At 39.1% G+C, this 16,962-nt stretch overlaps 1 protein-coding gene across 2 annotated transcripts in view; it reads left to right on the top strand.

Annotated features, from left to right (window-relative positions):
* KCNK2 (potassium two pore domain channel subfamily K member 2) overlaps positions 1-16,962 on the top strand; it is a 153,353-nt gene that overhangs the window by 90,435 nt on the left and 45,956 nt on the right. For both annotated transcript variants that reach the window (XM_089684812.1, XM_089684814.1), the window contains exons 4-6: positions 3,874-4,034; positions 7,122-7,308; positions 8,919-9,058. In XM_089684812.1, coding sequence (XP_089540938.1) covers positions 3,874-4,034; positions 7,122-7,308; positions 8,919-9,058 — 488 coding nt within the window. The remainder of the gene's footprint in view (positions 1-3,873; positions 4,035-7,121; positions 7,309-8,918; positions 9,059-16,962) is intronic.

The following is a 16,962-nucleotide window of genomic DNA, read 5'->3' as shown; positions in this document are numbered from 1 at the left end:
TCCATCCATGTCTCCATGCTTTATTTTGTTGAGAAATCACTTTGAAAAACACCCCTTATCATTTCTGGCCATGGCCATCTTGAGTAAGGGCAGATGATTAATGTGCTATTTACTTCCTGGAATCCATCTGCCTGGAAACCAGAAAATAACTAAAGAAGTGTAAACAAAACATTTAAAACAAGTGAATATGATATACTTTCCTATCTATTTACTAATGCTAGCAGCATAAGGCTTAAATATAGAAAAATGTTGAAATTATGAAATCATGCCACCCCCTCCCCCCATAGTTATGCGCCTGAAGTGGGTACTGTGCTCCATATGCTATGGAAATGCCCCAAACTATTCAGATATTGGCAGATAGTTCTTGCCACCAGTAATGTGATATTTATTTAACATATCTGTTTAATTGAATGCATTCTATGGATTTACATGAAGAGAACTACACCCTGCATGACTATACCACTATTATTGGATTATTGCTTATCGACCAGAAGCTGATAACACAAAAATGGATATCTCCTACAGTCAGTACTCTACTGCAATGAGAAAAACTGGTGTATCAACATAGGGGATAGGGAGTGTCTAAACAAGTCTCTAAAACAACTTCAAGCCCAGAACCAATGCAATTGATTTTAGATATACTTCTGAGTTAAGAGTTCCAGGATACTACATCCAGATCTAGATCCTGTGGTTGAGGTAACAAAAAACCAAAATTATTAAAACACAAAATTATTAAAACACAATATTCCTTATTTGCTCAGGTTCCCAAGTTACTTTAGAGCCCTGTCAATATACTGGAGGTCTTACATAATGATCAGATACATAACTGAGACGACATGGCACAGTAACCTGTATTATTTTAGGCAACTGACTGTGTTTATGGTATAAGTACCATTTTCCAGGTCCCTGGTTAATCAATGTATGTGATAATAGTAATACTGTTGGTGTACGGATGGAACCCTCCTAATTATTAACCACTGTTTTGTTGTACAAGGGGGTTTAGGAAAATTTTGAAATGGAAGGCGGTTGGAAGGGGAGTGGGATATATATGTACGTTTTGTACTAAAAAAAACATTAATAAACGCTATCTGGTTTTAAAAAAAGATCTCCTTTAAGGTCTCCAAATGTGTTGATCTACCAATGAAAGATAACGTATACCAGTAGAGGTCAACTCATTTGATATAGGGGGCCCCACGTGAGGCTCCTGACATTACCTAATGGCTGAACATAATACTTTTAATATACTTTTCTTTTAAAGTGTTACCACAATAAATCAGTTTCTGTTTTTAGTTTGTACAAAATTTCCTTATTTCTGGCAGTTCCTACTACCCTATCTCACTTTCTCACTTCTAACAGGCCCATTCAATAATGAAGTAGAAAGAACAAAGATAAGGCACAAAGAGTGGGTTCCCATAGCAACCAATTAGTTTTTTTTACTTAATATAATGGTAGCACAGTTTGTGACCGTGTAAGTTAGTTTTTGATTTTGTGAGGCAAATGTGTAATAACTTTACTTTGTTTTAATCTGTTCAAATAATAGATTTAAATTACTATAGTCAGATCAAAGAGAGACAGTACATTTCTATGTAGGCAGTTTGGTGCTCAGAAAAATCAAGCGGTTTAAGTGATTATTTGCAGTGAATTTCGTTTTTATAAATGTTCTTTTATTCACTTGTAATGTGCCTGAGAACTTGCTAGAAAAAAAGTTAACCAAGAGTTAACTCCATAGCATAGCCTTCTCCTTCCTTGCATGTCATTGTCATTGGATGTCCAGGGCTTTTGTATGTCTACACAAGCCATGCTTTTACTTTGATTGGTCTGTCAATAAGGGCCCTTTGACATGTTACATTGACTTGAGTTTTGCCCTGCAGAGCTCCACAGACATGGATACTTATGTTTTCTCGACTTCCTTGTATTCTCTTCAGCCACTGAAAGGGAGGAGAGGAAGTCCTGTTTTGGACTTCAGGTTTTGACCACCGCACCCCCATGTGCCATCATAGGGTGCCTAAGCAGCCAATCACCAAACACCCATTTGGTGACTGACTGCTCTGGCACCCTGCTGAAGCACTCACCTGGGTGAAAGAGTAGTGAGTCACATGGTTCCCAGTACTTGGAAGCAGAGCTGGGACAAGGGGTGGGCTGGAGGGTCAGCCACCCAGAGCACAACAGTGGGCGGGGGGTAGGGGTCTCATCCCCACACACAATCTCCAGATCAGTGGTTAGCAACCACCAGGCTGCTTGGAAAGCTACTGCTGTCATACTGTGCTCCAACATGCCCACTCTCTACCAACAATAAAATACGCATTGTGCATTTGCAACTACCTTCTAGCTGTGTGGCCAGCTGCTTACTTTCTAGCATGTGCAGTGCACACTCCATGCCAGCCAGAGCAAGGGGGCAGAATTGGCACCGGTTATTACATCTCATTCTATCGTATCTATCAGGAGCGGGAAAGGGGGCTCAGTTCCTCATCCTTGCCCTGGGCTCTGAACCAGCCTGTCCCGGTACTGCTTGGAAGTTCTGGGTAATTTCCCTTTGTCTCAGTGGCCAAATAGAGCAGAAGGAGAATATAGGGAAGGTATATATAACCTGTTTCAGTTTTAATGAATCTGTTTCTTTGACCTGCAGATATTAACATAGCTTCACGTGAGACTTAAAGTGTATGTGAATCCATACAAGAAAACCAACAGGAGCTATAACTCTCCCTTACTCTCTCCAAAATGGAAGAAAAGTTTTGCTTTTTAGTTCCACTTGACCTTTTTTTAGCATGGACAAAGAAAAGGGTCACTTTGACTATCAGTCTAAAAAAATCATGCCTGAGAAGTAACAGGTCCAAGAAAGAGCCTGCAAAGGGCCAGTAGCTCACAGTACCTACAACATTCTTAGTAATTAGCTAAAAACAGAACTATGGGCAGAATAAAAAATCATATATGTCACTAGCATTCAAACAGCAGTCTTTGTTTTTTTCTAACCCCCCTCCAAAAAAATATAGTTTTATTACTTGTTGATCCTACCAGCAGATCCCTCATTTTCCCAATTTCTGTAACAAGATGAATGATAATTCTGCAGTGAATCACTACAGCATTGTCATCCTGTGGACAGTGTGGTCTTAGATTGACATGTAGTTTCAGATGTACTTTAAAGCCCCACTCCAGGTAACTAAAAAATTATCCCTTGCAGTAGGGCTGTGCCTGCACTGCAAGGATCAATTGCTTGTTTTGGTCTAGGGGAACAAAAAAAAAGATTTACTTACCTGTTCCTCCACTCCTCCCCACAGCTAGACTGTTCTTCGCAACTTCTTCTCCACCATGCTCCAGCAGCCTAGGATACTGACGTCATCAAAAGTTAAAAGTCTGCAGCTACAAATACCGTACCTGCTGACTTTTAATATAAGGACATTTGCCTGTTCAGGGCTCCAGCTCTGTCCTTACCTGAGATGGTTCTTCAGGTTTCCGGCACCAGCATTTCTAACGTGGACAGCTAGCTGTGACTCCTTGTGACTTCACAGCTGGCTTCCACTGCTCATGCACGCGTCGCACTGTGAATGGTCCTCCTCTGTGATGTGTGCAAAGAGGCTGGGGGAGGATGTTTGGGGGTGCAACTTCTGGTGCAATCGCCTAGGCGATTTCAGCAGAAGTAGGATGGGGTACCTGCCAAAAATAGGTACCTGCTCCCTCTCCCCAAAAATAAACCTCCAATATTGTTGGGGGGGGATTCTTAAAACTTCCCGTTTAGGGTTAGGTTCCACTTTAAGTACCTAGAACATCTAATATGTACTGTATACTGTATATTCCTTTTATTATTATTTACTATTCCATTTCCATTGCATTCATCTCTCATATGAATCTAACAGGTTTTCATGTGTTTGTTTGCAGGATTTGGAAACATCTCGCCACGAACAAAGGGTGGGAAGATTTTCTGCATTATTTATGCCCTTCTGGGAATTCCTCTCTTTGGGTTCTTATTAGCCGGGGTTGGAGATCAGTTGGGAACCATATTTGGAAAAGGGATAGCCCGAGTGGAAGACATATTTGTAGTAAGTATATATATATATATATATATTATTTCACGTTTACATTTTTTTAACAGACATGACTAAACGATTGTGTAATATGGCATGACTAAATTACATTTTCCAGAGAAAATAGCTCTACCTCTGACTCAACAGGGAGGGTGTCAGACCTCTGCAGAGTGGCCATTTCTTCCACACAGAGAGCAAGGATCCTTCTCTGCAGCAAGCCTACAGGAGACAGACTTTTCTACTCAGGCTGTAGCTGCTTTCTAAAGAAATAAGCTGTTAAATTCAGAACACCTTTTGTTTTGATCCACCTGAAATTTATTTATCTGACTTAAACCAAGGTGGCAAAAAAACGCCAAAAGGTCCTAAACTCCTGTTAGGAGCAACAGTGTACATGAGGCTTTACACAGCATAGAGAAGGTGCCACCGAGCTGTCAATCACAGCCAACATGTGAAAACGTGCCCCCCATGTAAATCATGTTTCATATGGGCTTAAGCTTGTATAAGAGCAGTGTGAACAGCAAGCTTTTATAAAACTTTCAGAAAGCTTTTGCAAGGTTTTTGGTAAGCTTCGAGCAGCTTTCTGCTTCTTCTGAGCTGAGTCCGCTCTGATCAGCAGGGGATCCATGTGCAGATCCTCTGCTAAATTGGAGCCAAACAGGACAGATATCAGAGTTCTGACATCTGTGCTTCTTCAGTGTGTGGCTAGTGGACGCAGGTGGACCCATGGCAACTGTATGGATGGCCTGATGTAAATAGACTTTGCTGTCCATTTACATCAGGCTGCCTCTCAGATCTGTCACTTTTAGGTCCACAAAGATAAAAAAGAATGCAGTTTTTTCTTCCAGACCTAGACGGACCTGAAGATAGGTGGGTATAAATGAGCACAAGTCCATTTACATCTGCCTGTCCGTAGGCCTGCATGGAGCTTCTGATCAGATCCACCTGAAAAATGGCAGGCGGACCTGATTCCAATGCCCCTGTAAAATGCCCTTCTGCTCTTCTTTGGAAATGTTATACACAAATCTTAATGTGAGTGCTGCTAGCAGGCTTCAGCAAGCTTTCAACAAGAGTCAAGTATTGCTGAAGTCTGCCAGCAGCTTCTTTAAAGTGGAAATCAGCACTCCCATTTGGATTTGTGTTAAACATTTACAACCTAGAGTTGAATGGTGCTTTAAAAGCTTCAACAGAGCTTGCTGAAATCTCTGTGAAAGCTTGCTGTTCACACAGTGCTTGGGCTCTGTTCACACTAACATTAGAAACAGATGTTTGTGGCTCGTATTTGCCACTCCTCAAATGCCTAGCAAAGCAGCCTACAATGAATAATATGGACAAAGGATAGAGCTGTTCACATTTAAAAAACATGCAATGTTCACGTTGCTTCACGTTGCTGTGCGGCAAAAATGAAGCTACATGTCAAGTCTGGGAGTAGTTGAAGCTTGTCAACTTCTTCCATTCAAGTCTATGGTAACACGCCATAAATGCACCTGTAGCATTTAATGAACTAAGCCCTAATTGTAAATCATCATCTTTGGCAAATAACAAAGCTATACCAGATGAGGATACATGTCCCTACGCAGCATCCGGCCAGTTGATAAATCTAAAATATAACCTTTATTCAGATATATAGTGAGTTAGGGACCTTAGATTGTATGGCCCTTGAGGGTTAGGGATTGATGTGAATATACAATATATATGTAAAGCTCTGCATAAAATTGACGGTGCTATATAAGTATCTGAAATAAATAAATAAAAATAATTAAGTCAAATGGCTTTGTGTGCCATTGAGAAGGTGGTTAGCGATTACAAGTCATTTTTAAGAAGGAGTAATCATTTTTCCAACTCAGTGATTCTGTTTTGAAATAAAAAAAATGTCCTGATATGTTGATGTTATATCTTTCACTTGGATGTTATAAATAAAGCTGGATAGAAAAAAACTGTCTGTCTTCATTTCAGGCTGCAAAGCAACAAAATGTGATTATTATAAAAAGGGTGTTTTCTATACCCACTGTATGTAACAACTATAGCTGAACTCCTGCTAACTATTTTAAGCATACATACATGAATATAACCTAACCATTGTAAGCAACCCCTCCAGTGGTAAATGGTCTATCCGAACCCTCTAAGTGCCACTTTTGCCTGACAGCCTGGTTTGTTAGAGAAAAATGACAGATTTACTGGCCAGATAAATGGGTGAAAATAAACTAAAAAGCCTAAAAAAGAAAGGTAATGCATGTCTTGCATGTTTTTTGTACCTGCTTTGCATTTTTTTTCAATAGATTCAAATAAAGGATTACATTTTACTTTTTGTTTTTGGCAATCTCTGATCAGCTATGGTCATTTTGATTAGCTCGGCATGAAAAGAAGTTTCCTGGAGCATTTCAGTCCCTGATAGTACAATTGAAGCAAGCTATCAACTATAGGTGGCAAGGCACTGTCAAAAGGTCTCCAGGATAAAGTTTTTGCCAATCAGCTCATGGTTTTATGCTTAAAGCCCAACTCAGGAAAATGTAAAAGTCCACCCTTGCAGTGGGTCCCCTTAACACATGCACCACAAGGGTTAATTGCTTGTTTAGTCAAGGGGTAGAGGGCTAAGGAGTAAATATTTATCTTTCCATAAGGCTCCCTCTACCACTGCGCCCAGTCCACCGCAGTCTGCTCTGTAAGTTGCGACTGCCTCCAGTCGCACCCTTTGTACAATGCAGAGTTATTGTCCCAATATTGTAGATGATGACGCTGAGACTCCTCCCACAGACCGGAGCTTTGGGTGGAATAGGAGAGTGCTGGAGCCAGCCAGAGCAAGGAATCAGGTAAGTAAAACAGCCTGTTCTGTAATCGCCAAGACATACTGAGCAATTGCCCTATGCAGTAAGGGAAGAGGGGGGCACTACACATTCCTGGATTTGGGTTTTAAAGTGATTATAAAGTCAAATAATTTTTTTATCCTAATGCACTGCCTGCATTCCCTGTTTTTTTATTTTAGGAAAAAAATACCTTTACAACCACTTTAAGCCACTTGTCTGAAAAACCCGGGGTAACTATAATATATATTATGGCAGAACTGTGTTTTATCTAATCTCATATTTATTTCATACCTTTTTACAGAAATGGAATGTAAGTCAGACAAAAATTCGTATCATCTCCACTGTCATCTTCATTTTATTTGGATGTATACTGTTCGTCGCCATTCCAGCGGTCATTTTTCAACATATCGAGAACTGGCATACCCTTGATGCCTTCTATTTTGTGGTCATCACTTTAACAACAATTGGATTTGGAGACTATGTCGCAGGTACGTTCAAGATTTTGTAACACAGGTGCGTTCAGTCTCACAACATTTTATTATTATATTTTACAGTATTTATATAGCGCCGATAGTTTGCTCAGCGCTGTACATTACAATGGGAGACAGTACAGTAACAATACAATTTGATACACGAGGGTTAGAGGGCCCTGCTCTTTGGAGATTACAATCTAGGAGGGAGGGGGTAGTGGTACAGGAGGAAACATTTGAAAGTAATCTCTACTTTGCAGTAAATACAAATTCCTTAAAGCCCAATTAAAGTGTCATGTCATTTTGTTTGTTTATAGTCTTGTACACAACATGTTAAGATTTGTGACTGCTTTCTGGGATGAAATGGCTAAAATTGCCTTTTTGTCTCAGTAAAAGTGCAGTTTCCTGCCCTCACACTGCAGTGCCCTGTGCTGTCATAGCTGAGTAACAGCCACACCCCTTAGCACAAATGCCCTCACACTAATTTGTATGGCATAGGAGAGAGGGGTGTGTCGGAAAGAAGAGAGGGGTGTCTGACCAGCTATGTGTAAAATACCGATAGCAGTGGGTTTAAAGCCTAAGTGCATTGAAAATAAAAAATAGAAAAATTAGCACAAGAGACATAACTTACAGTCAGTGGGACATGTGTCTTGGGCTGATTATTCTTCTGTTAGGTGAAATCCTCCTCCATTGATGCCCCCCATATCCACTGCCATAAACTTGCAGTGTAGTGGGGGTTAAAAGAACTGTGGGAGTTATGTCAGGTTCTTATGAAGAATGCTCGACTATGCCTACCCTTTCTGCCCAGCTCCTCCATTCACAGAAGCCATACTACAGCTTCTGTGAATGAAAATGGATATACTGTATGAATTGAGGGGAGTGGAGGATTGATAGCTCCCTCCTCTATTCATAGATCACATTCCAAAATGTTCTTTAACGCACATATTTAAAGTTTTTGTTCTTTAACTTTCTTATATCTAAAACTAAGCAAAAAAAAAAAAAAAGAAACATTTAGCAGTATAAAGAGAGACACCTAGAAGTCCTACACATAACTGCAGCAGCTTTTAAACTCACATTTTGCCAAAATATTGTGATTTCATCATGCAAAGTTTCGACATGTCTGATAGCATCCAAACTTGGCCAATACCCTCCCAATCCCATAAATTCGCATTGGCACATCACTATGATGAGCTACATAACTGGCCAATAGAAATGTATAGGAGGTGATGTTGATGAGGGGTAGGCTTTGTCACCATCAGGAAGTGTTGGAATTTGGCATGATGGGGGGGGGAGCACTGGAAAAAGGGGAGGATCAGAGAAGTCAGGATCAAACAGCATTTTTACACAATGCAGAGGATTAACCCCTTAGGTTCCACAGTGAGTAAAGGAAGCATGCCTTACTGCATATACAGACTGATTTTACTGTTCTGGGTTTAGTAACACTTAAAAAAAAACTTACAGCCTTATTGCAACTTTCAAGTTGTGTGTCACAACAAAAACAGTTTCTGCTAATTGAAAATAATTTCATATTTAGAATTTTATACTAAAGAACTATTACTGGAATTTTAAACTAAAAGATATTTAATATATTTGACTGTGTTCTTTAATCTCAGTGTTTTATATTCTAGGTGGCTCAGATATTGAGTATCTGGACTTCTATAAGCCAGTGGTGTGGTTTTGGATTTTGGTGGGTCTTGCCTATTTTGCTGCTGTTCTTAGTATGATCGGGGACTGGCTGAGGGTGCTGTCCAAGAAAACCAAGGAAGAGGTAAGCTGACACTGACCAGAGTAAAAATTTCAGACATGCGTGTCCTGGATCACAGCAGTCCTGAATTCAGGACACGGGCCCTAGCGGGGTCTTTTATATATTTTAATGACTTTAAAGGGAATTTATATCAGTTTTATTCATTATAATGATGCCTACAAATTTCTACATTTACCATTTGCAGCCAGCAGGTAGAGATCAATGCAGTCTTCCCTCTTCTTTAACACTACTACTCTTCCGCCTATAGTAAATGAGTAACAGGATGGACACACCTCTACTTCTGCTAGAAGAGAAAGCAATGCTTCAGCTAGTACATTGACATAGTCTGCTAGAAATAATTACAATGTACAGTCACCAGGCAATTTGCCACTTGACCTCAGGAAGGTTTTACTCCCTTCATGACCAGGCAATTTTTTGCTATTCGACATTGCACTACTTTACCTGGTAACTGTGCGGTCATGCAATGCTATCCCAAACAACATTTATATAATTTTTTTTCACACAAATAGAACTTTCCTTTGGTGGTATTTAATCACCACTGGATTTTTTCTTTTTTATTTATATAATTTCTTCATAAATTTAGGCCAAACTATGGTGTATATATACTGGTATTTTTATTAATGTATTTGTTTTATACTACTAATGGCATTGATCAGCGACTTATAGTGGGAATGGAATCTAACACTGGGGTGGGAACTGACTAACTGCCACTGACATCACCAGTGACATTAATTCAGTGATCAATGATAATACCATACACTATTGCTGTATGAATGACACTGGCTGGGAAGGGGTTAACATCTTGGGTAATCAAGGAGGTAAATGTGTGCCTAACAATGTGTAATGTATGTGTTATGTGCTGATTTCTACTAAATATCTCTCTATTTCTTCTCCCTGCTTTGCAGGAGGAAGAAACGGAGAGATCATTCCCTCTGTATAGAGCCCTGTGTTGATTGTCAACACAGGGCTCTGGGCTGTGATTAGACACAGCTGATCAGCAGGTCCTGGCCATGAATCATTAGCCAGGACCTGCTGACTGAGCTGGAGGGTGGGGGCTTGATTAATTTATTGGGAACACTATATTGATACTCAATAGGGCCTCCTTTTTTTATTTCCAAGCATTGATTCAGCATTCTGCAGACATTCATTTGTTATTCTGATTCATGCTGCCACAATATCTGGTCCATGTTGACACAATATTGTGCAGCTGCACATTCATACTGCAAATCTCCCATTCTACCCAATGGATCCATTGTATTGGGATCCCATGACTGGCCTAACATCTACGTGACTCAACAAAAATCAAGATACATTTTTCCAGTCTTCAGCTGTCTAGGTTTGGTGAGCCTATGCCCACTAGACACGTGTAATTAGTTTAGTTACAAATCAAAATTTGGACGAAATTTTCATTATTTGGTGATTTGAATCTGTGAATCACAATAGTAATGAATTTTAACAAATACGAAATAAAATATAACGAAAACAACAAATGAATTCATATTCATTCATTTCATTCAGAAGATCAAGATGTGATAGTTTGGGCCTTTTGTTAATGTTTGAAGCATCTGAACGTAACGACATAATGAATGATCCATATTGATTTGGATCCTTCTGTTTTATTTGGATGTTTTATTTGACTCTTGGATAATCAGCCAATTCTTTTTGCATTAACATGTTTCATTATTGTAAAAAATGCACAACATATGCAATGGAAACATATTTCAATAAATACAGTAAGGTATAAAAGTGAAATGAAATGATTCCTACTTATTGTGTTTGTGTTGGATAGAGGTGGATCCATCAGAATCTCTGAATCATAACATAACGAATGAATCCAAAATTAATTTAGTTATTTTTGTTACTGCAGTCAATATCATCTAATCAGCTCATTCCATTTCACTTTGTGGGTTGGACTAGCAGGAATGATCCCTGCTAGTAATCTCCTAAAATAACAAATTAACACATTATAAAGAATATAGCCAATCTTCAAAAATAACTTCTGAAAATTCAAATTGTTTTGGAACAATGTATATACGAAACAAATTGGAATATACAAAATGAATTCCGAAAATGAATCATTCTAACATAACTAATATGACAAAATGAAATTATTTACTCAACGAATGAATCCAAATTTTTCCATCATGCACATCTCTAATGCCCACTGCAGCTTCAGCTTTCTTTTATTGGCTGCCAGGAATGGAACCCTTCATGGTCTTCTGCTGTTGTAGCCAATTCATCTCAGGATTTGCCATACTGTACATTCTGAGATGCTTTCCTGCTCATCACAGTTGTGGTGGTTACGGTAGCCTTTCCATCAGATTTAACCAGTCAGGCCATTCTTCTTAAGCTTCTCTTATTGACAAGGCATTTCCATTCATAGAGCTGCTGCTCACATTGTAAGAAGTTACAAAAATACTCAAACCAGCCCACCTGGCACCATTTGATGTGAACATTAAAGGGTAAGGAAAGTTTCCAACAAAGTTTCCTTACCCTTTGCCCCCTCAAGCAGGTCTATTGCTCCTTCTGCAATCACTATACTTACACTACCAAGATCACTCACCAAAGCCCACAGCATTGTTTATATCCCTCCATTGGCTTCTTGATCTGACATCTGTGGCTGCATCGTTGGGCCCCAAAAGTTCCTGATGAGCTGGTAACAGATAGGAGACGATCTGTGTACCAATCCAATAGGGGTTAAACTGTGCAGGCGAAGATGTTGGATCAAGAAATTTTTCTTTACCCTTTAACCAACACATACCTGCATAATTTTATTGTACTACCATGTCATTGGCTGCTTAGGTATTTTCGTAAATAAAGCAGGTGCACGGGTGTTTGTAATAATCGAAGCAGAGTGAGCAATTGGAGATCTGGAAGCTGCTAGCACATATGGTGAACCCACCCAATATTCAAATGCATATAAATCAAAAAATGCTGCGCTGTACTTTTTTGATTTATATGCGTTCGTAATAATCTGCTCATATACCAAATATCAATTTGTGAACTTGTTTCTTTTCAAGAAGTTGACTTGTTTTTTTTTAAAATACAGCTAACCTTTTATTCAAAACTGTCATAAGAAAAACATAGAGCAAGTAAAGGGGCATACAATACAATGTCACCTGATTGACAGCTCTAAGTCTGCTGGGGCTGCTGACATCATATTCAAGATGGCAGCATCTAACAAAAGTTTCAGGACTTTTGGATGTTTACATAAGGGTGGTTTTTACAGGTTAAATACACATATAATCTTATTGGAAGATTGATGTTGAAATTAGTGGTCTGGCCCCAGGGTCTCTGCAAAATACATGTCGGGTCCATGCACACTGGCTTACAAAATGCCTCTCCTAGAGTAGTTTTGTGTTTTGCTTGTAGAAGCAGCTAATGTTATCCATGCACATGATGTAATGTTTATGATGTCCATGCACATTGGGTTGTTTAGAGGCATATTTTAAACTCAGTGTTTAGAGCAGGGGTGGGCAAACTTTTTGACTTGAGGGCCGCAATGGGTTCATATATTGGACCCGGGGGCCGGACCAAGAGTAGATGAATGATGTGTATGTGTCACCAATAGTAAGTATAGTAATATTCCCCCATAGTAAGCATAGTAATTAATCCCCCATATAGTAATTCATCCCCCATAGTAATTCATCCCCCATATAGTAATTCATCCCCCATATAGTAATTCATCCCCCATAGTAATTCATCCCCCATAGTAATTCATCCCCCATATAGTAATTCATCCCCCATAGTAATTCATCCCCCATATAGTAATTCATCCCCCATAGTAATTCATCCCCCATAGTAATTCATCCCCTATATAGTAATTCATCCCCCCTATAGTAATTCATTCCCCATATTAATTCATCCCCCATAGTAATTCATCCCCCATATAGTAATTCATCCCCCATAGTAATTCATCCCCCATATAGTAATTCATCCCCCATAGTAATTCATCCCCCCTATAGTAATTCATCCCCCATATAGTAATTCATCCCCCATAGTAATTCATCCCCCATAGTAATTCATCCCCCCTATAGTAATTCATCCCCCATATAGTAATTCATCCCCCATATAGTAATTCATCCCCCATAGTAATTCATCCCCCATAGTAATTCATCCCCCATATAGTAATTCATCCCCCATAGTAATTCATCCCCCATATAGTAATTCATCCCCCCCATAGTAATTCATCCCCCCTATAGTAATTCATTCCCCATATTAATTCATCCCCCATATTAATTCATCCCTCATATAGTATTTCATCCCCCACAGTACTATTCCCCCCCAAGTAGTAAGCCAAGTCCCCCCTGTGTCAATTCACTTACCTTTGCTCCGCGCGTTCCTCTCGCCGTGTTCCCGCGCCGTTCCAGTCTTCAGGGCGGACTGTGAGAGGAGCCTAGCTCCCCTCACGTTCGTCACGCTGCCCCGCCTACACACATCCTGACAGCCAATGTATCACGCTCCGCGGGCCGGATTAAAAGGTCCGCCGGGCCGTATACGGCCCGCGGGCCGTAGTTTGCCCATTGCTGGTTTAGAGGCAGAAAAAAAAGCATTGTGTTTTTCATTTTTGAGAGCTGTTTTCTGGCAGAAAAAACAGTAAATGCTCCAAAACACTGCAAAAACACTTCTAAATGCTAGGACACAAAGAGCTCACATTGAGCGTTTTTTTCTGCCAAGAGCACTGGCATTTTTTTAAGCCAGTGTGCATGGTCCCTCAATGATTTTTTTGATGATGTATTACTGGGAAATGGAATTTGTAATATTTGCCCAGTGTAATGCATAATTATTGATTTATGATACGACACTGCTCTTGGTTCATATATAAAATGTGTTTGAGTCGATAAAAGGTCACCATGTGCACTAGCTGTCAGTTTTCATTACATTTAAATTAGTGGTTATGATGTCGGGTGCCAGAATGATTTGATGCAGTCTGTTTAAATTTACACACTGAAAGATTTCTACTTCTGCATGTTACACGGTTCTGCTGATAAATCAGCCATCACTCAACTTCTAGAGCACTTGCTTAATATGAAAGGGTCATAGTACTTGTAAAACTTGTTGTACTGCTGGGCCTTGCAGTGTGTGCCTATCTGGGGGTTTGAGGATCCCTTATAAAATCAGCAGAGGCCAGTATGCAAATGATTGATTCTTACCTCCGGGGAAGCCAGCATCTTTCAGCTTCAGTACCCGTCTTTTGATCCTCTGTTTTATAAAGTCTTCCTCACATGTCTGCATTCTAATCTGTGAATCTGGCAATCAGGTGGCAATAGAAGCAGTAGAGATCCACCAGAGTCCTCAAGAGTTTTAGGGTAGGTTCACATATGTGTGGGTGGTGCGGCTGCGGATCCGCACAAAAATCCGTGCAGCCGCACCACCCGCACAGAGAACTGAGGACCCATGGGCAGGTGCTATTAGTTCTAATGGCACGCCGCCCACACTGGAAAACGCAACCGTACTGGGAACCGAGGTTCCCTTGCGGGCTGTGTTTTCAGAAGAAGTGCACGGACTTCTTCTCTGTGTGTCACGGGGCACGGGAGTCCATTCAAATGAATGGGCTCTCCTGCCCTTGCAAAACGCAGATTGCATGGTCACATATATGTGAACTAGGGGTAAGGCCTGGTTTACACCAATGCGTTTTTTAGTGCTTTTCGCAGAAATGCACTACAGTCCATTGATCATTTGTAGAGATGAGCGAATCGAACCAGGCGAAGTGGAATTCGTTTCGAATTTCAGGAAAAATTCGATTCGTGCCGAATCCGAATATTAGCCAACTTCGGGTGCACGAATCGGATTTTTCCCGATCAGCCGGCAAAAGTGTCCCTGCAGAGAGCTCCGCTATTTCTGACAGTTCTCTGACAGTTCCTTCACATGTACAGCAGTTGAAACATTGTATCTATTTGTTTCCATTTAGGATACAGATGTTTTTATTCGGAAACAGATACAATGTTTCAACCGCTGTACATGTGAAGGAACTGTCAGAGAACTGTCAGAAATAGCGGAGCTCTCTGCAGATACACTTTTTGCTGTACTGGAATACTTCTTCTTTTCATTCTTCTTTTCATTCTTCTCATTCTTCTTTTCATTCTTCTTTTCATTCTTCTTCTCATTCTTCTTTTCATTCTTCTTCTTCTTCTTTTCATTCTTCTTTTCATTCTTCTCATTCTTCTTTTCATTCTTCTTCTTCTTCTTTTCATTCTTCTTCTTTTCATTCTTCTTTTCATTCTTCTTCTTCTTCTTTTCATTCTTCTTTTCATTCTTCTTCTTCTTCTTTTCATTCTTCTTCTTCTTCTTTTCATTCTTCTTCTTCTTCTTCTTTTCATTCTTCCTCTTCTTCTTTTCATTCTTCTTCTTCTTCTTCTTTTCATTCTTCTCATTCTTCTTTTCATTCTTCTTCTTCTTCTTTTCATTCTTCTTCTTCTTCTTCTTTTCATTCTTCTTTTCATTCTTCTTCTTCTTTTCATTCTTCTTCTTCTTCTTTTCATTCTTCTCATTCTTCTTTTCATTCTTCTCATTCTTCTTTTCATTCTTCTTCTCATTCTTCTTTTCATTCTTCTTCTTCTTTTCATTCTTCTTTTCATTCTTCTTTTCATTCTTCTTTTCATTCTTCTTCTTTTCATTCTTCTTCTTCTTTTCATTCTTCTTTTCATTCTTCTTCTTCTTCTTTTCATTCTTCTCATTCTTCTTTTCATTCTTCTTCTTATTCTTTTCATTCTTCTTTTCATTCTTCTTCTTCTTTTCATTCTTCTCATTCTTCTTCTCATTCTTCTTTTCATTCTTCTTCTTCTTCTTTTCATTCTTCTTCTTTTCATTCTTCTTCTTTTCATTCTTCTTTTCATTCTTCTTCTTCTTTTCATTCTTCTTCTTCTTTTCATTCTTCTTTTCATTCTTCTCATTCTTCTTTTCATTCTTCTCATTCTTCTTTTCATTATTCTTCTCATTCTTCTTTTCATTCTTCTTCTTTTCATTCTTCTTTTCATTCTTCTCATTCTTCTTTTCATTCTTCTTTTCATTCTTCTTCTTCTTCTTTTCATTCTTCTTCTTCTTTTCATTCTTCTTTTCATTCTTCTTCTTCTTTTCATTCTTCTCATTCTTCTTTTCATTCTTCTTCTTCTTCTTTTCATTGTTCTTTTCATTCTTCTTCCTCTTCTTTTCATTCTTCTCATTCTTCTTTTCATTCTTCTTTTCATTCTTCTTCTTCTTCTTTTCATTCTTCTTCTTCTTCTTTTCATTTTTCTTTTCATTCTTCTTCTTCTTTTCATTCTTCTTCTTCTTCTTCTTTTCATTCTTCTTTTCATTCTTCTCATTCTTCTTTTCATTCTTCTCATTCTTCTTCTCATTCTTCTTTTCATTCTTCTTCTCATTCTTCTTTTCATTCTTCTTCTTCGTTTCATTCTTCTTTTCATTCTTCTCATTCTTCTTTTCATTCTTCTTTTCATTCTTCTTCTTCTTATTTTCATTCTTCTTCTTCTTTTCATTCTTCTTCTTCTTCTTTTCATTCTTTTCATTCTTCTTTTCATTCTTCTTCTTTTCATTCTTCTTCTTCTTTTCATTCTTCTTTTCATTCTTCTTCTTCTTCTTTTCATTCTTCTTCTTCTTCTTTTCATTCTTCTTTTCATTCTTCTTCTTTTCTTCTTCTTCTTCTTCTGGCAACTCCACCACGCAGCTCATTTTTGTTCCAGTATTACTGTATTTTGCTCCTTCAAAATCCTGAAACTTTCTTTTGGCAGGTGTACAGACTCAGGTACTCAGTGCAGGAATGGTGGGAATCCCTCACAATGGACACAGCAGGTGTACATACAGACCCAGGAATTCAACACAGGGACAGTGGGAACCCCTAATAATGGGTAAAGCAGGTGGGCAGACCCGGAATTTCAGCACATGGATGGTAGGAACCCCTCATAATGGGC

Source organism: Staurois parvus, unplaced genomic scaffold (assembly GCF_062004578.1).
Source record: "Staurois parvus isolate SC_StPar_1 unplaced genomic scaffold, SC_StPar_1.0 ptg000357l, whole genome shotgun sequence".
Classification (NCBI taxonomy): Eukaryota; Metazoa; Chordata; class Amphibia; order Anura; family Ranidae; genus Staurois; species Staurois parvus.
The sequence above is the reverse complement of the archived record's forward strand: the minus strand, read 5'-3'. Positions and strand labels throughout refer to the sequence as shown.